At 49.7% G+C, this 26,741-nt stretch overlaps 1 protein-coding gene across 1 annotated transcript in view; it reads left to right on the top strand.

Annotated features, from left to right (window-relative positions):
• Nucleotides 1-26,741, top strand: part of PPM1H (protein phosphatase, Mg2+/Mn2+ dependent 1H) — a gene marked incomplete at its 5' end in the record, with an annotated part of 267,569 nt that overhangs the window by 208,917 nt on the left and 31,911 nt on the right. Inside the window, 2 exons of the mRNA XM_015566131.1 lie at nucleotides 19,302-19,365; nucleotides 22,830-22,937. Coding sequence (XP_015421617.1) covers nucleotides 19,302-19,365; nucleotides 22,830-22,937 — 172 coding nt within the window. The remainder of the gene's footprint in view (nucleotides 1-19,301; nucleotides 19,366-22,829; nucleotides 22,938-26,741) is intronic.

The raw sequence follows: 26,741 nt of genomic DNA, 5'->3' as shown, positions 1-26,741 counted from the left end.
GCTGCGTACTAAATATGGAGGAGTGGATAAGGACAGTCCCATGGAGCCAGGCTGCCAGCTGGGTCAGTCCCCAAGTACGTCTTGGACAGATTATGTTGCCGCTCCCTGCCTCAGTTTCTCCACTTATTAATGGGGCTAATGATAATGCCTAATAAGAGGTTGTCATGAGTCAGTATGGCCGAGGCCATTGAACAAAGCCTGGCATGAAACAAATGCTATATGTGTCTAGTAATAGAATTATTAGATAACTAGAGGCCCGGTGCATGAAATTCATGCACTCAGGGAGGGGGGGGTGTCCCTCAGCCCAGCCTGCACCCTCTCCAATCTGGGACCCCTCCAGGATTGGGCCTAAACCGGCAGTTGGACATCCCTCTCACAATCCAGGACTGCTGGCTCCTAACCACTCACCTGCCTGCCTGATCACCCCCTAACTGCTCCCCTGCCGGCCTGATTGACACTTAACTGCTCCCCTGCTGACCTGATCTCCCCCAACTGCCCTCCTCTGCCCTCCATCTTGTGACAACATGGGGGCAGCCATCCTCTGGTAGCCATCTTGTGAGGGTGTGAGGATCAATTTGCATATTGCCTCTTTATTATATAGGATAGGATTTCAGAGAGCAGAAGGGTCAGCAAGATCTGAGCTTGCCTCAGGAGGTTCAAACCTAATGTGTGTCGAGATGCTTGTTTTTCAAGGTAATGAGACCCTAAGAACCAAAAAGAAACAGGGGGCCTGAGAGAAGGTCAGGGTGTGCTGACCACCTGTGCAGGTCACCCCCTGGCATGCCCAGAGGGACTTTCATCCATGAGAAGAGACACCATCAATGTGATAGGAAGCCCACCTGAGCCAGCCCCTCCTTCCCTGGCTGCTGCTGGGTAGGGTGTTTTTATTTTTGTTTATTTGAGAAGCTTTTGGGGTCCATACACTGAGTTCTTACTTCCTTTCTGAGTCCTCGCTGCTGGCCCTTTGACAGTGTCACTGCAGCCCTCCTGGGCCAAGGGCCTGGGATGCCAAGCCCCCCCAGTGGCAAAGCAAGGCCTCACGTACGAGGGGCCTTAACAGACAGGACTGTGCTGGTGTCGCAGAGGCGACCAGCTGGTCCAGCCGACTTCCCAGAAGTCTAGGGACCAATACAGTTTCTACCTGTAAATCTAGTCTTAAAAATCTCAGGAGTGGGGGACGTCCATCTGTTGGAATTTGTGAGTAAATAACTAGAACAAGACAGGATACAGGGCTTATAAAAAGGGGGTTAGAGAGATGGCCACGTGGGTGTGCTAGAGTGGACGGTTGTTTTTAAGAGAGAGGTTGGGATTGGGGCCACCATCATAGAGAAGCTTGTATTTGAACCGCAGGCCTGAAATACGAGAGGAGTTCAAGGGGTTTGAGGGCAAGGGGGGTGGGGGAGGACATTTCCAGCAGCGGGCACAGCACCAGGAGACGCCCAGAGGCAGGAAAATGTATGAGTGTGTGGGGAAGGTGGAAGCTAGAGGTAATATTGGAAATAGCAGTCAGCATGGAGGGCTGGGCCCCAGCTGGGCTGCAGCAGGTCCTAGCGTCCTCCCCCCCACCCCCAGTATGCCAGGCTTCAACTCGTTATTTATTACTTCATGATGGAGATCCCAGGGGAGGTTCAGAGCTGTGGGTGGGGGTGTTGGGTCAGGGGAGGCTTGGGACAGTCATTATTTGCTAATCAGCATGGAAGTATCTCAGTGTTTTAACTCCCCTTACGCACTTACACTGGATGTACCGGCTGGGTGACAGTCCTGGCGCTGGATCAATTGTATGTGCAGAGGGAAGGAGGGCACGACGTGAACTGTCGGACTAGGTCAGTCTGTTGGAGGAGGCTGCTGGGGACATCGGAGTGGCATGCTAAGCACGGCAGTGCTGAACAGCTCTGTGTTCCCGCCCGGAAGGTCTCTAACCTCTGTGAAGGTCGGAAGTGGCACACACCCACGCCCCGGGCAGGACTGTGAAGCTGACAGTGTATTGGAAGGACAGATGGTTCAGTCTTCAGCCTGTGTATAAGATCCTGTTTTTGAGGAAATTCCAGAGAAGTGAGCGCTTCAACACTCCCACGGATGTCCAGGTACACTGCAGCTCTGCCAGGGAACCGGGCTCCTGTGTCCAACCTACGCTCCCCCGGCTACAGATGGCATCCTTCCCAGAGCTTGGGGACGTTTTCCCCTTTCCCGGCCACCCCTTCCCTGGCCTCCGGGTTTCGGAGGAGGACAACCCAGCATTGCTGATTTCAAGTTGAACGACCCACAGAGGTGCTGACCCCAAAGCCTGTGGGAGCATCTTCCTCAGGATCAGCTGGGCGCTGGTTTAAGACCCCCTGCTTCACCCAGGAACCCACATACGAGAGTCGGAGAGGCGCCATTCCAAACCCCGAAGGACCTCGTCCTACCTACCGTCATGTTCCTCCTGCCTGCGGACAGGGACATCAGAGACTTCTTCCCAGCACGGCTACGCCTGCTCCTTGCTGAAGACCTGAGTGCAGATCTTCCCAAAAGAACTGGAAGTGCCTGTGACACATTCACTTTCGTTCTTCATCTTGTTGCTCTGGCCCAGGCAATGAATGAAACTCTGCCGACGTCTGGGCTCTGGCTCCACGGGGATTAAATCCGCTCGCCAGCCTTCCAGGGAAACCCAGCGCCTCTGTGCTGTGCTCAGTAGCTTGAAGGACAGAATGCAGGGCTTTATCGCTGTGGGGTTATCCAGCTTTACCGTGGGTCAGGCGTTGTGTTGGACATCGGAGATATGAGGCGATGAGAACTCCCTGCCCTCGTGGTGCTTACAGTCAGGTGTAGGGCAGAGCCAGACATGGATGGTTACACGCTTACACCAGAACTCTAGAGAAGTGCTTACCCACAGTGAGGCTTTCTCGTGATCCCTGTGTATCCTTACACATTGACCTTGGGCAGCCTGAGGCATTCTTAGGGTGGATGTGAGCAACAGCGTGCAGAACTGATGGGTTGGAGAGCATTGGACGGCCCGGCCTTTTCACAGGTTTGTGACTTTTGCCGCCTGCTTATCTTCTTACTGGTGCTTGGGAGCCTCTTGGCCCGCCTGCGTGGGCCCGGGTCCAGAGGGGGCCATGGACTGGACTGGCGGTGAGGACAGGGCGTGAAAACTCAGGTGCCAACAGTGGGCCAGAGCCCAGCAGAGCCTCTCATTTCTCCTCTTGATGCTTGTGCCCATCGCCTGGGTGGCCGTGGCCCCAGACACAGGACAGACACACAGGGCAGGTCCGGAGACCACACTCCCAGGCACCCAGCTGGCTGGTTTCTCGTTCCTGTTTGTCCTGGGCAGTGAGACCCTCTCCCATTTTGCTTAGCCCTTCCGGGTGGCCTTGGGTCAACCTGTGAGCCACTGGACACTTACGTGTGAAGATTTAGTCTGAATTTATTACCAACCAAACAACTTGAAAGCCAAACCTCAGGTTAAACCCGATCCTACAGGGACCTACCATATTAAGAGAAGGAAAAGCCGCGAGGGTGGTTTATTTGAACTTCTGTGGGACTTCTCAGTGTGAAACCCTGGGGTGGGGGCGAAGGAGACTTTCCTTTCTTTTTTGTGATTTACTCCTGGGATGAGGATCGGTGATTTAGCATTGCTGTTGCATAGCATGCCAGTTTATTGGGTTTACACAGATCATAGCTCTTCAAGGATGGGCAGGGACCGTGGTTAGGGGCACAGGCTTTTATTGGGGTGGACCTGGAGGTGAGCTTGACCTCTAGTTTTCCTAGTTGTGTGACCTCCATTTTCTCATTTGTGTCGTGGGTTAATGTTAATGACTGTCCTACAAGGGTGTTATAAGTAAATACGTTTTAAAAGCATAAGTGCTTGGAGCAGTGCCTAGAGCAAAGCGAATATACAGTGAATGTTGGGTATATTGGAATTCTGTCTGTTAGGGGTGAGGGAACAGCAGGCAGTGGGACATCTGCCGCCTTTGTAGTCCTCCATCTCGACCAGCAGGGTCTGGGTGTAGAGCCAAGAACTCCCCGTGGTGAAGACGGGCGCCATCGCCCAGGCCTGTGCTGCTCACCCTGGGGCGTGAGTCATGTGGGGGTAGGCAGAAGATTCCAGAAGAGAATGGGAATCCTCAAGTGAAACAAGGGGGGGAAATGGGTATTTTTTTTGTGTGTTGAAATAAATGTTAGTTATGCGTGTGCTTATGCAAAATGTCCGTGCCTTTTTGAGCTAAAACGAGAGTTGAAAAGCATGGGTGCTTACCTTGAGATACTGGAGCCCCACGCCCTGTGGTTTTTCCAGTCCAAGGGCATGTGAATGGAATTTTGAACCCAGCTAGGACAGGTTAGAGTCCCGTGGGCATGAGAGAGGCTCCTCCCAGGGACCCTGCAGGGCTTAGTGCTCCAGGATACAAACATCTATCCTTGTTACCAAAGTGAGAGGAGCTTCGTGAGGCTGGACTGGAAGTAAAACCCTCTTTGTAGAGAACCGTCTACTTGCTCTTTTCTGCCCACCGTTCGTGGATACGGGACAGTGTTGGTTATGTTCTGATTTGTGTATATTGACGTGGTCTCAGACAGCATAAAGGCTAGTGTGGGTGAAGTTCATGTTTGCTTCAGAAGGAATGGTCCCTGAGAAAGCAGAAATACTTCCAAATTTGTGTGCTCATACAGTAAGGATCTTTGATTCACACCTGTGGGAGAGCTAAATGTTACCGATTAAAATAAGCTGTCCTAGCCACGTGCAAATACACCCAAGTGGATACTGAATCAGAAATAATTTCCAAATCTGAAATTTCCCTGAAAGTCATCCCGAATTTTTTTTAAAAATTTTTTTAAAAAAATATTTTTATTGATTTTTTTTTACAGAGAGGAAGGGAGAGGTATAGAGAGTTAGAAACATCGATCAGAGAGAAACATCGATCAGCTGCCTCCTGCACACCTCCGACTGGGGATGTGCCCGCAACCAAGGTACATGCCCTTGACCGGAATCGAACATGGGACCCTTCAGTCCGCAGGCCAACGCTCTATCCACTGAACCAAACCAGTTAGGCATCCCGAATATTTTATCTTGAAACATTATTGGTTCTGTTTTATATGCACGATTGATTATATTTTCAAAGACTGATTCAAAGCATTCTTCTATGTGAGTCTTTTTCCACTGCTAACCTTGGACCCATGAGTCAAGAGATAACCTTTATTCATGTTATATATTCCCAGCACCCGTGCTAGTGCCTGGCACATAGTAGGTGCTCAGTAAATATTCACGAATGAATCCATTGGTCTCATCTGGTCCAAGCCTGAAGCTCCTGATTTGGAGCTGCACAGTAGGGGCAGGTTCTATTCCTCTCCCCAAGTTTTCATCTGTGGGTAGGGACCCATTAGTGGGTTGTGAATTCAATTTAGTGTATGGAGACAAGCATTTTAAACAAATTAAGTAGCATAGGGAGAAAAAAGGATCACATGTTAAATGTAAATATTGTTTTTGAGATGTGTTTGTGAGTACACTGGGTTCCCAAGAATGATACATTTCTTACCAAGGTCAAAAACTGTAAACTCTGCTCTAACCCAGTCTGTTGTCCCAGAGAACACGGACCAGTGACTGAAGAGTGAGCTCTATTGCCTCTTGCTATCATCCAGAGGCTCTGGTAGGAAGAGGCGTCTTTAGGCCAAAAGAGAGGAATGGTCACGCTCCCCGAACTCCAGGCAGCGCCTGGTTCAGGCATGCTGACAGGAGGAACGGGACAGGCAGGCATGTTCCTTAGAGCTTGTGGGTTGGGCCTACTAATCGGGGGATTTCCTCAAGGGCAACTGCAAGGTGAGGGAACAGAACTGGGGTCCCATTTTGGAAAAAGTTTTCCTGGAGAGACAGCTGGAAGGTTTTTCTCATCACAGCCAGCCAGGCAGACACAAGAGGACTACGTTACACCTACCAGCTCTCTCCAGTCGTATCACCAAATATTAATCCCGCCATTACAGGTCGTGCATACGTTTGTGCCTGAATCCAGACTGTTGCACTATATTAGCGCAAGCACATCAGCTTGTCTGATGGCTTAGGGCCCACAGGCTTCAGTTAATTTAAATGACCCTCCACGGACCAAAGGGAGAAAACAAAATAGCATTTGTTGGTGGAGACTTGGCCTCACAGGGAAACATATCCAGGAGTCTAAGATCAGTAGATTCAACACAATTTCTATCAAGATACCAATGGCATAGTTCATAAAGCAAAATATCTCAAAAACTTATATAAAACTCCCGAGGAGCAACAGCAATCCTGAGAAAGTAGAACAGAATTTTAGGAATCACACTACCTGATATCAAACTATACCACAAGGCTCCAGTAATCAAAACAGCATGATTCTGGCTTAAACACAGACATATAGATCAATGGAACAGAACAGACTGACCAGAAATAAACCCCTGCCTTTATGGTCAATTAATACTCGACAATGAGGCAAGAACATACATTGGGGTAAAAGATAGTCTGTTCAATAAATGGTGTTTGAAAAATTGGACAGATATGGGCAAAAGAATGAAATTAGACCACCTTCTTACAATGTACACAAGAATAAACTCAAAATGGATTAAAGACTCTAATGTAAAACTCAAAACCATAAAAATCCTAGAAGAAAACATAGGCCGTAAAATCCATGACATTTCTTGTAGCGATATTTTTTTTCTTATATGTCTCCATGGGCAAGAGACACAAAAGAAAAAATAAACAGGACTGCCTCAAACTAAAAAGCTTCTGCACAGCAAAGGACATCATCACCACAATGATAGGGAAACCCACTGACGGGAAGGACATATTCACCAATGATACACCTGATGAGGGATTAATATCCCAAAATAATAAATAACCTGTTATACTAAACACCAAAAAATAAACAGTCCAATTTTAAAAAATGGGCAAAGGACCTAAGTAGACACTTCTCCACAGAGGACATACAAATGACCAATAGACATATGAAAAGATACCCAGTGTCACTGATCATGAGAGAAATGCAAATTAAAACCACAATGAGGTATCACCTCACACCTGTCAGGATGGCTATCAACAAACAAGAGGTGTTGGTGAGGACCCTGAGAAAAGGGAATCCTCATTGCACTGTCACTGATTGGGAATGCAGACCGGTGCAGCTACTGTGAACAGCAGTATAGAGTTTCCTCAAAAAATTAATAATGGATGCCCTAGAGTTTGGCTCCGTAGATAGAGTGTCAGCCTGCAGCCTGAAAGGTCCCAGGTTCGATTCTGGTCAAGGGCACATGCCCGGGTTGCGGGCTCGATCCCCAGTAGGGGGCGTGCAGGAGGCAGCCAATCAATGATTCTCTGTCATCATTGATGTTTCTATCTCTCACTTCCTCTCTAAAATCAATAAAAATATATTTAAAAAAAATAATGGAACTGCTTTATGACCCAGCAATTCTACATCTGGGAATATATATGAAGAAACCTGAAACACTGATACAAAAGAATATATGTACCCCTCTGTTCATTGCAGCATTCATAGCCAAAATTTGAACATAGCCCAAGTGCCCCTAGATGAGTGGATAAGAAGGCTGTGGTACATTTACACCATGGAATGCTACTTGGCTGGAAAAAGGAAATCTTAACCTTCGTGACAGCATGGCTGGCCCTGGAGATTATTATGCTCAGTGGAATAAATCAGAGAAAGACAAATGCTATGTGATTGTACTCATGAGGAATCTAATGAACAAAATAGACAAAATAGAAACAGACTCACAGATACAGAAAACAGACTGGCAGGTGTTAGAGGGGAGGAGGGTTGCAGGGTTGGGTGGCAAAAGGCTTAATCGCCAAAAAAAAAACAAAAAAGAAAAGAAAGAAAGAAACCTCATAGACACAGATGACAGTGTAGTGATTACCGGAGGGAAAGGGGGTGGGGGAAGGTAGAAGAAGGTGAAGGGGGGATAAATGGTGACAGAAGGAGACTTAACCTTGGATGGTGAACACACAATATCATATACAGATGTTGTACTATTGAATTGTACACTGAAACCTATATAATTTTACTGACGAGTGTCACCCCAATAAATTCAATAAAATTTTAAAAAATTGACCAAAGACAAATTTAAGAAATTTCGGGGGATTTCTTAACTGTGAATTTTTGAAACCAGGACGTTAAGAATGGGGTGGAGGGGAGACCTAATAAAATGCCCAGGTCTTCTTGCCCTTAAAGAAACACGTGTGCATGGATATTTGTGCAGAAAGAGGGAGAGGTGCCGGGAGCCGGTCCATCCTTGCTGTTTCAAGGGACCTGGCATATATGGCATACTGTTCTTAATATGTTTGGTCACCTTCTTGGCACTATGTGTTTTAACGAAGGTCTCCTCTCCGAGAAAGGTTGTTTCCCCAGGTAGGGATTTTCCCCTGAAGTTAGGGAGGGAATAAAACCTCTTAACTGCCAGGTGGGTAATTAATCACTTTAACTATGAACAATCATGCTTAAGTACATAATCTTTACTCCCTGGAATGGAGATAAGAAACGCCCTAACCTTTGGAATAGAGATTGATAAGATTAGAATCAACTGGTATAAATACAGATGCAACAAGACAACAAAAGACAGAACTTACACACAGAACTCAGAAGACAGAACCTACACAGAACCTAGAGACAGAAGAACTTCGCTGGAGAGAACATGGCAAAAGATCCTACACAGAACCTGGCTACAGAACTTGGCTGGAGATTGTGGCTAGAGATCCTGGCAAGGCTGCTGATCAACTGAACGCTGTCTCCGTGTCATTCCTTCTTCGCCGACTCAGTCCACACCTTTGGGGACCCCTGGACCCGCTGGGGCTGGACCCCAGCAGAGAGGGAGAGGGAGAGGGCGAGGAAGAGGGACAGGGACAGGGACAGGGACAGGGAGAGGGCCGCCAGCTGCGGCCGCGTCCCGGAGCAGGAAGCAGCCTCGCTCTGAGGCCAGGCTAGTCTTTGTGTCGGATTCCTTTGGAACCGCGGGTAGCCGGCCAGGAAAGGGAAGCATGAGGTGATTGCCAACCCTGTGCTGCTTTTTCCAGGAAGGCCTGGGAGGGGGGTGTGGAGAGAGGCGCGTTGGAGGCGCCTCTAAGGATTCGGTGAATTGCTTAGTTGGGGTCATGCCAAGCTCTTAAAAGCCACGTGTGGCATCGGGGCTCCATGGACGTGTCTGTTCCTGACCAGCCAGGCCTCCCGGGATGCCTGCTTCTGCTAAGATTTGGTTGTGGGAAGGCAGAGGTGGGAACCAGAGGCCTCGATGCTTCCCCGCCACCCCACGCAGACCTGCTCGGCCAGTGTGTAGCGGCTTCAGCCTGGGACTTGGCTTGTGCTGTGAAGAAAACGACACTTCCTGTGGCTTTCACCTCCCTCCTAGGGGTTCGGAGCGTCCCGCTGAGGGGAAATTCTCCTTTCTGACGATTTCAGACCAACCCACAAGCACCCCTTAGCTCTGGGAATCCTCCGGGGACGCTGGTCTCCAGCGCAGAGCAGAGCCGCGGACTTCTCTGGACAGGCTGCCCTTCACGGGTTGTGCCTTTAGCAACAGCAGAAAAGTATGAATGGGTGTCGGGCGCTCGGCTGAAAGCGGTTTTCCTGTGGGGATGTGCCGCCTTCCTGCCATGGTCAGCGGCTCTCTGCTCTACGTCTGCGGTGAAGGAAAGACTGAGGCCCCCAGGACCTTCCTAGCCACAGCCTGCAGCTACATAGCGTGCCGCGTCCTTCACAGACTTTCCCAGACACGTGCAGTCCATCCTTGCCGCCTTCCAGGAAGGATGAGCCCAGAAGCAGATTCAGGAGGTCCGGGGACCGTCCCACGGTCACCCAGCCAGTTCACGTGAGGACAGACCCGCTGGCCCCAGCCTGGGTTCCTTCGTGAGCACAGCAGGGCCCGCCAGGCGGGGGAGAGCATCCAGGAAGACAGCTTCCCCGGGGAGGAGCGGCGTCCCGGCCTCGGCCAGGGCCAGGGGTGGGCGAGTGGAAGAATGTGACTGGGTGCAGGCGCGGCGGACAGGATCAGGCAGTCCCTGAGGGAGGAGGCGCCCTCGCTGCCCCGGGAAGGGTCACGTTCTCCTTCAATGACTGTGAAGTGTTGCCGAGGAAATGAAGATTTAGGGAAACGAGTGGTATTTCTGGGATTTTTCCTAATTAATGGTCACGACTTGGGAGAGCCCGGAGGCTGTGGGAAGTGATCTGTGTGGCTAATGCCAAAGCCCGAACAGGGAGCTCCTGGCCTGCGGGTCAGGAAGCCGGAGTGGCTCTGGCTGGGAACGGAGGAAACCAGCAAAGACGCATGTTCTTTAGTGGGAGGCGTGTCTTCGCACGGAGACCTGAACCGGAGTTAACATGGAGAAAGGACCCCCTGCACAGAAACCGCCGTGCTGGGGTTATCAGGAGAAAGCAGTGGGCAAGGTTACAACTGCTATTTTTTTTTTTATAACTTATGACTTTCTACTAATAAGGTGGGGCATAGGTAGGTTTACAGTTATGACTATGTGAAACACAGAGCTTATTCTTGCATCATTATTAATTATTGCATTATTTTCTATCCGAACAACTATAAACCTACTTTTGCCCCACCCTGTGTTGGTGATAAAAGGGATCCTAAATTTTTTTAAAAATATATTTTTATTGATTTCAAAGAGGAAGAGAGAGAGAGGGAGAAACATCAATGATGAGAGAGAATCATTGACTGGCTGCTTCCTTCATGCCCCCCACTGGGGAGCAAGTCTAAAACCCGGGCATGTGCTCTTGGTTCATAGGTCGACGCTCAACCACTGAGCTACACCATCCGGGCTGGGAACCTAAAATTTTAATATGAAAGAGAAGTCCAAGATATCACTGATGGGATTCAGCCTTGAATTTCTGCCACAGAAAAGCTTATTAAGACAAAATGAATGGGGAAGTGAAAATTTGCATTATGTCTTTAGAGGGAAGCTTGTGTGCAAAGGAGGAAGTGCCAGCTTCCATTCATTTATTCATCCATTCAGCCAGTAACTACTTTGCATCCATAATGTGCCGGCACAGTTACATATACGAAGACATAGCAGAGTCCCTGCCGCCAGGAGCTAATGTTCGGTGGGGGTAGGGGAGCAGAATTTAAACAAATAAATGAATTAATAAATGAGGTGGTTTCCATTTGTGCTGCGATCATGCCAGGAAGGGCTGGAGCAGGAGCAGCAGGAGCACCGTGCTGTTCGGCGAGTGGCCAGAGAGGGAAGGCTCTGTGAGTGATGCCCAGGAGCCAGCCAGGGAGGCCCTGGGGGAGGAACGGCCCAGGCAGGGGGCAGGCCAAGGCCCAGCCAAGGCCGTGGCACATTAACTAAACAACAAGAAAGCTAGTGTTACGAGCACGGCGGGGTGATAAAAGATGTCAGTTTTTTTTTTTGAGGTGTGCAGGAGGTGGCTGATTAATGTCTCTCTCTCATCGATGGTTCTAACTATCTCTCTAAAAATATAAAAATAAATAAATAAATAAAATATAATTTTTTTAAAAAAGATGTCAGTTCAATGTGCAAAGATCAGATTGTGGGGGGGCCCCGTCGCTGGGTTATACTTTAAGTTGATGGAAAGCCCATGGAGATGTTTAAGCTGAGGAGTGATGACTGTGGAGTAAGAGAAAAATGGTGCGGGAGACTTGTGTACAGCCCTCTCGGCCAGACTAACAATATAAGCAAAGTTTTTTCTGATGAAATTTACGAAACTGACCCAGAGACAAGCTGCCTCCTAGAGTCCAGGAGTGGGTCCTCCTCAGAAGGACGAGGACACCGGGGGCTGCACGGGGCTCCAGGTCACATGTTCGGAGAAACACTCCACGGAGCAGCCAGGCCCAGAGGCCCGAAAGGGACGTGCCTGTGAGCGAGTGTCAGCTGTGGCCGGCACACCTGAGACCCAGAAGGCACCACAGGAAACAAGAAGGTGCTTGGCTTTCGTTTTGTAAGCCTATATAAATAGAGCGAGGAATTAGGGAGGGCAGAATACAGCCGCTGCCTGGGGGACGGAGGGCTCACTGATTTGCTCACTTAGTTGAATGTTTGTCAGACACCCATTGACATTGGGCACCACAGGTAGCAAAACAGACATCTCCGTCCTCATAGAACTTAAGGGGCAGGGGATGAACAGGGAGCAGTAGAGAAAATAAACACAGTAAAGAAGCAAAATACTTAAAATGTTAGGTGGAGGTAAATGCCGTGGGGAAAAATCAAGCAGAGAAGAGGAACAGGAAATTTGGGGAGGAGCATGGTTTTAGAGGAGGCTGTTTTATTACTTGGCTTTTGTTCGGAGCCTAAGAGGAAATTCACTGGAGGGTCAGAGGCGGGTGGTGACATCATCTGACATTTTAAAATAATTACTCCGGTTGCTCTGAGACTAGAGGTAAAGGACAAAACTGAATGGTTTTCAACACTGTCACTGCCTTCTCCCTCGGCGGGGCACCGTCCTCGTGCCTGGATTATTAGAGGCCTGACGGGCCATGGCAATACTGTCGGCAAAAGAGGTGCCAGGACTAGGGTGGTGGCGGTGAAGGTGTTGAACACTTTTCCAATTCTGGATCTGGAAGGTAGAGATGACAGTATTTGGTATAATAGACCAAATACTCAATTCCTATTGTTCCCTTCTTCCGATAAGATCAAGAAGCAAGGAATGGAAGGCTGCTAGCAAGAGAAGTATTAAAAAGATTTGCCACACGCGGAGGCTGGGTCAGGCACATGTACCACCAGAGGCAGTGAGAATGGCTGGGTGAGGAGGGGAACTGGCCGAGAGCCACAGCCAGGGCGTGAGAGGGAGGGTTCAGAGAACGCATCTCTGAGGAAAGGCGTTCTGGTGCAGCCACGTGGCCCAGGTGCTGACGGAGCAGCGATGAAGGCCCTTGGGGAAGCAGGTAGGAGTTACTACACGTTAGGATTCCAGAGGCTCTATCAAAACAGATAACGTTCCCGAGAATGACATCAAGGGCAAGAGTGGAAAAGCAATCTGTGAACCGATTGGCGTCATCAGAGAAGGTGGGAGAATATTCTGAAAGGGGGCGGGCAGCATCAGGGGCAGTGGAGTCGCAGTGTGGAGGGTGGGGCTGCAGGAGGAGCCGTAGAGCCCCTCGCTTCAGGGGGAAGGGTCTGAGGAGCAGCAGCCACTGGGGAGGGTATGATCTGGGCACAGCTTGGACTCACTCACTGGTCAAGCTCACTTAGGAATCTCCCCCTTTGTGATAGGGTTTCTAGGCTGGATGGTCATGGATGTGCTGACTTAGTAAGAAACGGTATCGTTTCTTTTAGCATTTCAAACAAGATGAGGAAACTGTGCGGATAACAGCTACGTTGCTTTGTAGGCGGCCGGAAAGCTATGCCCAGAATCTACATAGACACTGTGTCTATTTGAATCAGTGTTTTCAGTCTTTTCAAATCCTAAATCCCTCCCATTCCTGTTGAAGCATTCGTATCTCATTGTCTACTCTGCTGTTGGATCTCTCTTCTGTACCTTCCCGCCAGACAGGAATCGTCTTTCAAATTGCACACACTTTCATCCACATGCCTCCTGGAAACGTTATGCACCCTTGTCTGGTTAGCTCGGCCCAGAGGAAGGTCCCTAAGGACTTGGTTCTGCTTCACATTTTTTCCAAATTGTGGAGGAAGACAGCAGAGCCACTTACCAAATTTAACGTGACACAGCACAGACGGAGAGCTGGTATTTGGGGATGAGAGGACATGAATTCAGACGCCTCTGGATGGGTTGGATCAATGGACTGAAACCAGCAAGATAAAACTAGTGAGGGCAGCAGCGTTTTCTGTTCAGAGTGAAGCGCCTGTTGCGTAAATATAAGCTAGAGGACACCGTGAACCTCTCTTGCCTGTGTCCTCGCAGACTGACGGCTTTGATTCGGTCGGCGTCTTTGTTTGTGTGCTTGTTTTTACTCATCTCAGTATATGACCCTAAACCACACATGCACAGACGCGTGCACATGATGCAAATATAAGCTGCAGCTATTTAAAGAGGAACAAGTCTGCCTCACAGAGGTAACCCTGACTTTCTTACGTGGACCGCGGCTCAAGTGTTTTCCGTCCTGAGTGCCCTTCTCTGCGGACGCAGACAAGCGCGGATGCCCCGGATGGCCCCGACCACAGTGTTTGGTGCTCAGTTAATAAATATTTGAATGGACGGCGGCTTGGGTGGTTAGAGATGGTGCCCCAGGTCCTGGGAAGAACAGCTGAAGGAACTGGGAAAGAGGAAACTTGGAGATGACTCTCATCAAATACTTGCAGAACTCTCACGTAGAAGAGAGACTAGATTATTTCATATTTTTTTCCAGAAGAGAGACCAAACATACCAACGACTGGCTGTTTGGGTCAGTTTAAGAATTGACTGGGGACGTCCTTCAGTGGAGTGGGCATTAGATGTTAGGAAGGTCCTAGGACAGGGGTCGGCAAACTGGCCCCTGGAGTGTGGCTCTTCCACAAAATACCACGTGTGGGCGCGCACATACGGTGCGATTGAAACTTCACGGCCCATGCCACAGGGCCAAAGAGCCACCTGTGGCTCGAGAGCTGCGGTTTGCCGACCACTGTCCCAGGACAATGACTGTCTACAACATCCCACCTGATGGCAGAGGCCAGCGACGGTATGAGCTGTGCTGACGGGAGACTTCCTGCATCTGGGGAACCTAGTGGTCCTTCTGTCTCTCCCCGTGCTTTGCCTTTCGGTGGGTCCAACACAGCTGGTGCCTTGTCTTTTCAGCTTTGCCGAATCCACACGGTGAGGGAAACGATTGCTTAAAAACGATGTTTAGTGCAATCTTCTGAGGATACTACCCTGTGTTAGAGAAAGCCCTTTTATTTGGCCCTTTTTTAAGCCTTGAATTTTTTTTCTCATCTCATCTTTTTGTCAGTTGGCCTCATAAATATTCATAGAGGAATTGACCCAAAGTAAGAGTTATTCTAAAAATCTTTCTAAGCCTTTCAGCTACGCTTCAAGTAATTATTTGAATATGATCTCTGCCCAGTTATACTATTGTAAAACTAGTGAGTAATCCGTTTTGGGAGTTATTTTTAAAAATTTAATCAGGATTTCAGAAATCATAGGATCTGATGTGAAAGAAGAGTCATTTTTCATTAATCTTCGGTCATAAGTGCCTCCATGTCCTGGAGCTCTCAGGCTTCAAGCCTCTGTCCTGATCGTCTCGCCTCCCCTGGTTGAGAAGGATGGAAGCCATGGCCGAGCTGGACGCGTAGATTCAGGCCCACAGCCCAGACGTGGACCGTAGTGAAGTTTGAACAGCAGGCAGGCCTTTCAGGTGGGCAGAAAGTGGGGTGGCCCTTAAGCTGCGAGAACAGACCTGAGGAGCGTGCTGTCTGTGGGAGAGGCTCCCCGGACGCTGACCGCAGACGCGGTGGCCTGGGCTGCAGCCCCGCCTTTTCTGTTTTCCCTTGTAGACTGTGTAGTGCAGCAGCTGCTAGTTTTGTCCACACATGGTCACCTTTTGTACCTCATACAGAAAATTCACCTTCCCCTTTTGCCAAAAGTCCCCCTTCATCAAACGCCTGCTGTTCACCCACTGAGAAGTGGACAACAATGGTCTCCTTGAGTCTCTCCAACTAGAATAAGAAATCCCCAGAGCTGAGCCCTGACATCACATCTCTTTGGTGTGTTTTCTGGGAAAGTCTAGTTTAGCCTGAGGGTCACTAACATGTGTGTGATCTGGGGAGAGTAACTCAGCGTCTCTGAGCCTCAGTCCCCTTGTGTATAAGGTCTTTACGTACTTTTATTATTTTTTTAATAATTATTGTTGAAAGTATTACATATGTCCCCTTTTTTCCCCCATTGACCCCCTCCAGCCCGCCCCTGTCCCCTCACCCCGCCCCAGGCCTTCAGCACCCCATTATCTGTGTCCATGGGTTATGCATTCAAGGTCTTTGGTTGATTACTTCCCACCACCCACCCTCCCCGCCTTCCCTCTGAGACTCCGCACTCTGTTCCACGCTTCCATGTCTCCGGGTCCACTCTGTTCATCAGTTTATTTTGTTACTTAAATTCCACATGAGTGCGATCAGGTGATACTTGTCTTTCTCTTACTGACTTATACAGTATGGGGTTTCCTCAAAACATTAAATGTGGATCTGCCATTTGATCCAGGAATATAGCCTAAGAAACCTGAAACAGCACTCAGAGAGAATGTATGTACCCCTGTGTTCATAGCAGCACAAGTTACAATAGCGAAGATCTGGAAACAGCCCAAGTGCCCATCAGCAGATGAGTGGATAAAAAAGCTGTGGTACATTTACACCATGGAATACTTGCAGCTGTGAAAAAGAAGCATCTCTTACCCTTTGAGCCAACATAGAGGGCCCTGGAGAGTATCATGCTAAGTGAAACAGGTCAGTCTTTGAGCGGTTTTAGGCGCTGTAAGCTAGCACCACGCTCAGTGCTTGGCATGGAGAGGTGCTCAGTAAGTCATAGCTGCTGGCACTGTTAGTGGGCCGTCATTTGTACAGACTCTTCAATCAAGTTACCAGTTTTAACTCTCGAGCCTTTTGTTCTTTATTATTCAAGACCTTAAGTATGGAGGGAAGTCCAGCTACCTTCATGATGAACTGCGCTTAAGACCCCGAAAGATTGAGCGGGAGGGTATTGTACTTTCTCTGTTTATCTGTAGCTGTTCACCTTGGTCATCTGTAGGGGAGGGCTCACACTGGATTGAAAACCAGCAACGGCAGAAACAGAATAACCCGTCCTTATCCAGAGTTCTCTTCTACTTCTAGTGGGATTGTTTTGTCCTTGAAGATAAAGATACATAAGCTAAAATACAATGTTAGAACTTACAGTTGTCTTGATCCTGCGGGTGACAATTCCAAGATCAGTGTCTGTCTTTCAGAGCGATGGTTAATGCAGGCCTCATGCTCCTGGAATTCTGGGCCCTGGAGAATTCGACTCCCTGGGCTTGTGGTGGAGTCAGTGAACCGTTTTCTTGCTGCCTTTCCACACCTGTGAGGAGTGCTCTTAGCCTGTCTTTCCGGAGCACTCAGTGATTTCCAGTCATTGATTCTCAAGCTGCTGCCTTCTGCCTCCCATTGAATTTCAGGCTCCTGTGCCTGGACCCCCGGCCCAGCCCCTCTCCCGGTGCTGTCCCCGCCCGTCTGAGCCTGTCTTCCCACTCTCCACACCTCTTCCTCCATGGTCCCCACGTCCAGCTTATGCTCATTTCAGAGCCTCTCTTAGGCCGTTTCCCCTGTCCCCCCTGAGTCATAGTCTGTCATCTTGTGGGTCAAGCTGATGGGGCTGTCGCTCAGCTGCCTTTCAGTGTTCCCTAATGACACTTGGTCTACTGCAGTAACCCTCAGCCTTGGCTGCTCAATGGACTCATCTGGGAAGCCTAGAGAAGGTCCCGGTGCCTGGTTCCCACCCCCACAGGCTCAGACTTCATTGCTCTGCGGTGTGACCTGGGCAAAGGGATGCCCTCCCCGGTGACTGCACCTGCAGTAGACCCGCTGGTCTACAGGCCCCCTCAACCCCAAGCTGAGTCCGTGTTCTAATAACAGCTGCTTGTTCCCCAGTGACTTGTATACTGCAGTGTTTTAAATAGTTCCTGTGAGTATGAAAACATTTAAGGAGCTGTTTCCCCTTTGGGGAAATTTGATAGATTTAGGGGCGGGAGGTTCTGATGTTGACAGTCCAATTCTAGAGCATCTCTGGGCTCACCTGACAACAGCCCCAGCCCGTGCCAGGTCTCAGCTGTGCCAGGCACTGTGCTGAATGCACCCTACGCTCATCACATTCACTGGCCCGTTGGAAGCCTCACAAGCCCGTTTTTGAGCCCGTTTTTGCCCTGTGATCATGAGGATCCTGAGGTCCAGAGAGGCTCATCTACCTGCCCAGGGCCGCACAGCAAGCAGTGCTGAACCTGAGCCCAGCCTCGCCCCTGGGGAGGAGCACGTTCACTAAGTAACTTCCTGCTTTAGCTTTGGGGGTGCACTTTTAAATTGGGTTGCATTCTTTTTGTATATCGAGAGGTTCAGTCCCAACTTGCCTCGATATATCGGGACTGGGAGGCTATTTTGCAGTTTAGTTCTTTTCATGCCCTCGGGAGACGTTACTTTATTTTTTATTTTTAAATATATTTTTGATTTCAGAGAGGAAGGGAGGGAGAGAAAAACATAGAAACGTCAATGATGAGAGAGAATCATTGATTGGCTGCCTCCTACACACCCGCCATGAGAGATCGAGCCTGCAACCCAGGCATGTGCCCTTGACCAGAATCCAACCCACGACTTGTCAGTCTGCAGGCCGACACTCTATCCACTGACCCAAACTAGCTAGGACAGGAGACGTTACGTATTTTAGAAAAGCATCTTGCTTACAGAACCTAACCTAGTAGAACCCACCCCAGCCTCTACTTCGTCTTCCTAATATTTCTTTGAGGTGGTGAGTAGGCAGTGTCATCCCCATTTTGAAGAGAGGGTAACTGGTGTGCCAAGTATTAATGATGTCTGAAATATTAGTAATAGCTCACTAATTGGGTACTTATTAAGTGCCAGGCTCTGACCTAAGCTGTTTACATCCTGCGTGATTACCCTCGTCTTCTAGATGAGGAAACCGAGACCAACACAGGTGAAGCGACTTGCCCAGGGCGCAGGTGGTAATCGGGTGCCATGTTTGTTGGCTTGTTTTTAAAATTCCTTATGAGCAAAGTTGCAAGACACGGGCTTCATTTGCTCCCCAGCCCTGGCCTCCGCCGTGTGTGCATGGGATCTGGACAACCATGTCTGAAGCCATTGACGCATGAACCGGATTTTCTGTGTGTCGAATGGCCATTTAATAGCTATTGTGAAACAGAATTTTCTGCCAACCTTGACTATCACACTGAGGTCAAGCAGGCTCTAAATACCCTTCTCCAGCCATCCCCACACCAGGCTGCTTTGGTGTGAACAGTCCCCGAAGGTGAGAACGGCCTCTTGGCGCATTTTCACTCTCCATCCATGTCAGAGCTCTGCTGTTTCTCACAGTTTCAGGTTAATGACAAGGCCCTGTCACGATGCTGGGCACTCCATTATCCCATGGCACTAAGTGCTCAGGACGGGAACCCACCTCCCCTTCTTGCTCATTATGAATGGGCCAATTTAGTTTTTCTCTCTTCAAGCATCTATAACCTTATTTTCTGGTTCATTAACATATGTACACACACACACACACACACACAATTCTGTAGGGAGAGTAGCTCTTTATGAAGAAAGGGATTGGCCGTGTGCTGAGCGGATGGGGTCTCAGGGAAAAGAAGGCACCGAGCAGCGTGTCAGGGGAGCGGGTCCCTAATTGAGTGCAAACCCGTTAAAGAATGTTGTTTATCCCCTACAGGGCATACAAAACCATTGAGGATGATGACTTGAAGTTTCCCCTAATATACGGAGAAGGCAAGAAGGTAGGCATCACCTCCCCCAGACGGGAACAAGGCCGTCTCTGCAGAGCCAGGGCAGCCTGTCCGTTCCACTCTGCAGCGCCTGGTCCTACGGCCCTGACAGCTGAGAGAGTCACCTCCCGTGTCCTTCAGGCTCCTGTCCTCAGGGCCCCAGGAGTGGCAGGTTTGGGAGGGGGTGCGGCGAGCTCGGGATTGGGGGGGAGAGTCAAGTTTTGTGAAAATAGCAGCCCCCCTTTACCATGTGCAACATGACCACTTTCACATACATCAGCGCATCGTGCATCTGACAAGCCACAGGCAGGCAGAGCTGGCGGACGAGGCAGCTGAGACTCGAGGTTAGACCCACTCAGGCATGGCCACACAGCTGCAAGGGGTGGTCCCCGATGCGGATCCGGGGCCCTCTGCCTCCTCGTGCTCACACCGCACCTGCAAGTCTGCTTCTCCACGTGGCCTGTGGGAGGGCACCCAGAGCCTTACTGTGACGAAGCTGTAGGACCAGAGGGACCCACGCGCGTGCTGGGACAGCACAGAGCATTCCTCACCCGCACCCAGGCCCCGTCAGCACCGCACGCTGAGCAGCAGGCACTGCTGACGCGGAGGAAGCTGTCGTCTCAGAGGGTCTGTGCACAGAGCCTGGGGGAGGCTGCCGTCCTGGAGCGGAGATGAGGCTCTGAAGCCAGTTCCCAACCAGAACAAACACCTTCTGAGTCACTGCATTCTCCCTGCAAACAGAGACGTTCCAGGCAGGTGCTGAGTGCCAGTGAGGAGGGAAGAATGTGGCCACGTTCCGAAGAATGTTCAACTGACATTTCCCAGGATTTGATCGTTTTTAGCAGGAGGAACTGACTCATAAGAAAACTGGAGGATGCCTTCCTGAGCAGAACTGTGTGTGCGTGCGCGCGCGCGTGTGTGTGTATGTGCGTGTGTGCGCGTGCGTGCGTGCGCATGTGTGCGTGTGTGTGCATTTGCGTGCGTGTGCGTGTGTGTATGCGTGTGCACGCGCGCGCATCTGTGAGAGAGGGAATGAGTCAGTCAGATTTGAGAGCTGCGTGGAGCCCAGCGGTGATTCCATGGGAAGGCATTTCATGGAGGGAAGTGAAACATGACTGTCTAATCCATTCAGTGACCACTTTTCAAACGAACTTGCCCCTTTCCTGGAGACGGGACACCTGTCTCGCGGTCCATGGCTGAGGATCGTGACAGGAAGGCTCTGTTCCCGAGAGAAGTGCTGGAACCTTTCCGCACCGGGGGTGCCATTAATGCGACCGCTCAGCCCAGTGCCCAGCGGCACCTGGAGTTCCCCGTGGGCTGAGATTCTCTGTGTCTCCTGCGGCGCCAGTGAGACCAGGGGGCTCAGGGCCACGTCCTCCGAGGGCTGTATGCCTAGTCCCTGTCAAGCCTGGCACCTGGCACAGGGCAGGCCTTCAGCAACCGCATGAGGATTGAGTCAGCCACTCCCTTATGTTCAGTGTACGTCCTCCACATAATGAAAATGGACAGATGTGCTCTTTGAAGATTATCAACAGAAAGATTTAAAGGAGCAAGGTTTTCCCAGTCAAGGAAAAGTTCCATTTACCAGGACATCGCACTTCTCCAGCGTGTCAGGTAATTGGGGCTCGGCAGCCCTGTGATGTGCAGCTGGCCGGTGCTGTCGCAGGAGCTGTGACCTACTTAAAGGCCGCATGGCTCCGTCGCCCGGCTGCCCCTCACCCAGGCAGCCCAAGGCAACTTCACCAGCAGTGCGTCCGTCCATCCATCCATCCGTCCATGCCACCCCATCCTTTAGGCGCTTCCCTCTGTATACGCCTGCCCAGGAGTTTCCGAATAGAATACCACAGCTGTCACTTTTCATTTTATTTCTGCCAGTGCTTTCAGCCTTGTGGGGTGACACTATATACTTTGTAAACTAACTCAGTAACTATCAGAAACATCACTATGTTTTGGACCAACACGCCCACCTGTGCTTCCTGCAGCCAGAGGAGGTGCCAGTGCAGGGAGAAGAGCAGGGACGCAGTTTCCACATTTAGAGTTGAACACTTAACTGGCCCCCTCCCACCCTTGGCAAAGCAGAGGGTTTCTGCAGAGACGTGGCTCCCCGACCTGGAGCGAAGATGAGGAGGCTCTGAAGCCAGATCCCAATCAGGACAAACACCTGAGTCACTGCGTTCTTCCTGCAGACAGAGACATTGCAGCCAGGTGCTGGGACCAGAGGGCCCAGCTCCACATCAGTGTCTGCATTTTATCCCCTGAGATTCCTGCCTTTCATTTCCACGTTTAATGTAAACTTGCCCACCTTCTGATCTAAACCCAGCTCCAAACTCCACAGCCTTTTGGGGAAACCAGGAGGAAGGTGATGGTGATGTGTGAGATTGTAAAATTTCTTAGCATTTATGAGTTATTCTTACTACCCGAGCAATGAAGTGAGGATTCAAGCTCGGAGCGTTGAACGTGCACCACACACATCACCGATGACCCAGTGGTAGGGCATCGAGCTTCCCTCCACCCAGAATGAGCTTCATCCCTCTGAGTTCATCCCTCTGTGATGCTGCCTGTGCTTCTTCATAGAAATTTAGTGCCACCTCCATGTAACCTTCTCAGCAGAAGTTTTACCTCCTCTGAACTCACACCACCCATTGTTTATGTGTCTTTCATATTGGCCATGTGCCCCTTCTCTCCCTTACCAGGTTCCTTTATAGTAGGGACGAGTCCATAGACATTCGTCCCCCACAGCATGGTGTCTGCACTAAACGTCTGGGTAGATCAAATCTGTGGCATCCTGGGAAGTATGAAGGCTGAGTGCGTAGGCATTAAGAGTAATAGTCTTGCTTCCATGAAGTGTTCAGAAAACCAGAAGCGCACCGGTGGTGGGGTCTCAGCCTGGAGGCCTCTGTGGGGCAATTCCCTCTTGTTAACCCACCCAGAGGGAATTTGTGGAGAAAGGGAAGGTTGCACGTTGCTAATGGTTTATTTCCTCCAGCCATAAAGTGTAAAATATGAGCTTTGGGAGGCTAGGAGCTGCCACTGACTTCTTTGCATCTTTTACTAGTGCCTATTACGGTGCCAGAGATATAGCTGGTGTTCCGCAAGTACTTGTGGAGTGGGTGTATGACAGACAGATGGACAAAGGGATGGATGCTGTTGGATTTGGTTGGAACTGAAATTAGTAGCTGTAGACATCACACTTGTATTGGATTTAGTTTATTGGACACCCTTCCCTCCTGTCTCTACAAAAGAAAGCTGGAAAGAGATAACAGCCACCCATCAACCTTAAGATAACTGGTGGAAAAGCCACTCGCTAAGGACATAAGTGATCTTGGTGAGCGAGCCCTTCCTTGGAAACAGCTACCCACATTGGTTAGCAGCAAGAGGCAAGAGGAATTGGGAAAGTATTGCTTCCCTCTGGGCCCATGGCGGCTGCACTGCTCGTACGTGGGAGTGTTTCTCATGACCCTCTGCTTTCCTCCCAGGCCCGAGTGATGGCAACTATCGGAGTGACCAGGGGCCTGGGGGACCATGACCTGAAGGTGCATGACTCCAACATCTACATAAAGCCATTCCTGTCTTCAGCTCCAGAGGTACTGTTTTCGTTTCTATTTTGTACAATAAAGTATTTTCTTACTTTGTTCCTCCTGTGACTCTCACCTCATATCCAACTGCAGTCGGCTTGTCTAGCATGTACTTCTGCGCTCTCTCTCATGTCTGTTGCTCCTTCCCACCCCATTCTCACATTGACTGTCCTGTTTCTACCCTCATGGCCTCTGTCCTGGTAGCTGCATACCCTCCTAGTGGCATCCCCTGCCTCCTCGATCCACCCCACATATGGCTATTAAGTAGATTTTCCCAAACAGCTACTGTGACCTTGTTTGCGTAGAAGCTTTAAACAGCACATGACCTGGAGAATAAAGCCCAGACTCCCTTTTTTTGGCATTCAAGGCTTGTTGTAAATTGGTCTTTTTAATCTGATCTTTGTTCCCCTACTGCAGCCTGAAGGAATTTACTATTTCCTACACATGACTTTCAGTTTCCCGTATTTACCTAACCGATTCCTTCTACCTCAAATGCCCTTCCTACCCATCTCCATCCACCCAAATTCGTTTTTTCTCTAGAATTTAACTTAAATGCTCCTCCTGTGGAGACTTCTGTGACTCCCCCCGCCCCCCTCAATCCACAGTAATGTCTTCCCCCTACTCCAGATGGAGAGCAGCTGCCTCTTACTAGTACAGCGTGTGCACTTCTGCCTTATAGCATAGTTGGTGATGTATATTTTCCTCTCCTCTTAGATTTTGTTTTGTTTTGTTTTTTTGTTAATCCTCACCAAAGGACATTTTTCCCATTGCTTTTTAGAGAGAGTGGAAGGGAGAGGGTGAGACAGAGACAGAAAGAAACATCGATGTGAGAGAGACACATCAATTGGTTGCCTCCTGCACACACCTGGACCAGGGCCAGGGAACCTACAACCAAGGTACGTGCCCTTGACCGGAATTGAACCAGGACCCTTCAATCCACAGGCCGATGCTCTTTCCACTGAGCCAAACTGGCCAGGGCTCTCCTCTTAGATTTTTAATTACCTGGAGAGCTGCTATCATTCAGTTGATATATGGAGAAGCTAATTGAAAAGCTAGTCATAAATTTGGGTTAAAAAAATCATTTTTCATACAATACAGGAAATAATATCAAGGTCTATTTCAGAGTACATAATTGCAAAAAGATTTTGCTCCTAAGTTATAGAAAAATCTAATGGTAGTTTAGGGATATGCTTTTCTCACATAACAAGGCGTCTGCTATTTGGGGGCTGCCAGTGGCATGGCATCTCCAATGTGGCAGGGCTAGAATCTCTCTTGTCTGACTTTCGCTTTGCCGTTGCAAGATGGTGGCAGCAGCTCCAAGCATGACATTTTCACACAACCCAGGAGGGACGCTACTCTCTGTCCTGACAGACACTCACTTGCAAATCTTTGGCCAGAACTATCTCACATGACCTCCCCTCGCTACAGGCGAGCCCGGGAGGGGGAGAGCTTTATCTTTTTGGACGTCTGCGGGAGAAGGGAGCCAGGGAGCAGGGAGGAGTGAGGCGGGTTGCCTCCCGTGGGGCTGGTGGTTGAAGTGAAGCCTTGTGCTGGAAGGGCCCAGGATGTTCAGCCAGGGCTCTGTCTGCATGTTCTTCCAAGGGGCGGAGCTGTGTGAGCGAAGGCTCTTTCTGTTGGAGGAAACAGAAACCCACTCAAGCTAACTCAGGAAAAGGGACATGTTTATTCTGAAGCTGTTGGAAGAGATGTTTGTGGTGTCTACTAGAAGAACGCGTGAGCCGCCAGGCTATGTGGGGAGGTGGTCCTGGGCCAGTGCGTCCTGGAGAGCCTCAGCAGGGGGAGGCTGTCCCCTTCGTGAGCGTGCTGCCACTAATGGGCCCAGCCAGGTTCTATGTCTCTGCTGCCAGTCAACCCAGTTTCTCCCTTTCCTGGATCCCGATCACCAGAGGGGAATCTCATTGGCCGCAGTCTTTCCCGTCCGTAGATTGCCCCTTCAGTCTGTGTGTCCCCTCCACAACCACTGGTGGGCACCGTCACCTAGGCCTGCCCCTTTGGCAGGGCTGTGAGCAGGGATCGTTTCTTCTCTTGCTGAGGCTGGCATCCAAAATACACCCAACCACAGGCAGAGGAGGCCACCGAGAGGGAGGTCCCTAGTAAGTATCAGTCAGGCATGGAAGACACACAGATTTCCTGAGATCACCTAGGATGTCAGGTGAGGTTAGCTGGGTAGAAGCTCATCAAGAGCTTGCAAATGTCTCCCTTTAGCCCTCCTAGCAATTCTGCGTGATGAGGACCACTATTACGTCAAAGCATCCTGGTCCCTCGGTTCTGGTCCATATCAGGATCCATAGATTACTGCTGAAACGGTTCCTGGCCAGAGAAAAACAATCAATACTAACCTCAGGCATTTCTATGTTTTCCCCCTTGGGAGAGGCACTTATCAGACATATTCAGTGGTGCCGTCACCTTTCTGCCTTCCAAAAGGGACAGACGCAGTGCGACGCGTGTTCCCGTGGCGGCGAGTGTCTCGGGAAACACTAAGTAACCATTTTGCTCCTTGAAGCAGTGAAAACCTTCTCACCTCCCACCCCCAGACACACATATGCTTTCTATATAAAGTGAGAAGAGGCTTGGTTTGGTTTGAAGAATGATCTCTAATGCAGTTAAATTATAGCGATTCCAGTCGTTCTGCTGCTGTGCAGCCCAAGAAGCGGCTGTAGCTTTAAAACGTGGGCCTGTGTGGGACACTCCCTGAGGACGGATGCAGCTTCCCAGCTGGTTGATCAGAAACCCCAGTCATCTGTCCTCCGTGATGCCGGTTTGCAGGGAAGTGGGTTGGTTGGTCCCACATTGGTGAGGAATGAGGAAGGATTCAAGAGGAAACTGGCAATCTTCGGAAAAACTTACATGGTCTTAGAGAAGTGTAGAGTTGAATAGAGTGTTGAGTTTTTATAATAATAATAACAGGTCACATTTGTTAACTACTCAGTCTGGACCAGACAACATACTTTATTTATTTTATATATGCAGTATCTCATTTAATGCTCACAGCTCTGTGAACTACAGGTGATTATTCCACCCCTTTTATAGAATGGGAAATTGAGACCCAGGGAAGTGAAATAACTCCCCCAACAGTGTGCAGTTATTAAGTGGCAAGATGGTATTTATACCAAGGTCTGTCCAATTCAATCTGTGCGCATAGGGGAGAGAAGCCGAGCTCAAGGATATTTCTTTGGATAGTGGCCAAGGGACCCACTGAGTGCTGGTTCGAGGGGCTCTGAAGAGAGACCTTGGTCTTGGGACCTCAGTGTCCAGTTTTTCAGAGAAATACTGCCAGCCTCAGACTTAAGTTGTAGGAGAAGATGAGATGATGATGTAGTAGAAAAAGTAATTGGGAAAGGCAGTAATGGCGTTCAGTGTGTGCCAACCTGGGCCAGACAGAATTGTGCAAAATAAGATTGTGTACCTGTAATTTAGCTTGATGGGTATGTTGTATAGATCCCAATATTCCTTTGCACGAGATTAAAATTGTTGTACATTGTAAATGCTTCCAGATGGAGCAGCCTTAGGCAGAGCCAGGAAAGGCGGAGGGAGATGAGAGGGAAGAGGAGGAGCCCCTTGGATTGGCTACCATGGAGGAGTGTAGAGAAAAGATGATGAGTACAGGGGACCCTCGCCCCCATTCTGGGGACAGGAGCCTCTTTCCCCGAGGGGCAGTATTAAAGGCAGTCTCTAGAGAAACAGCTAGGGCTTCTGTTGGGAGCCCAGGAAGCCAAGTGAATGGATTTAAACCATCCAGTGCAGAACCGCGGACTCCCTTCCTGTCCTCATCGCCCATCCCCACTCGGCCCC

The sequence above is a fragment of the Myotis davidii genome, unplaced genomic scaffold (genome assembly GCF_000327345.1).
Source record: "Myotis davidii unplaced genomic scaffold, ASM32734v1 scaffold402, whole genome shotgun sequence".
Lineage (NCBI taxonomy): Eukaryota > Metazoa > Chordata > Mammalia > Chiroptera > Vespertilionidae > Myotis > Myotis davidii.
This window is presented reverse-complemented; position numbering and strand designations above follow the sequence as displayed.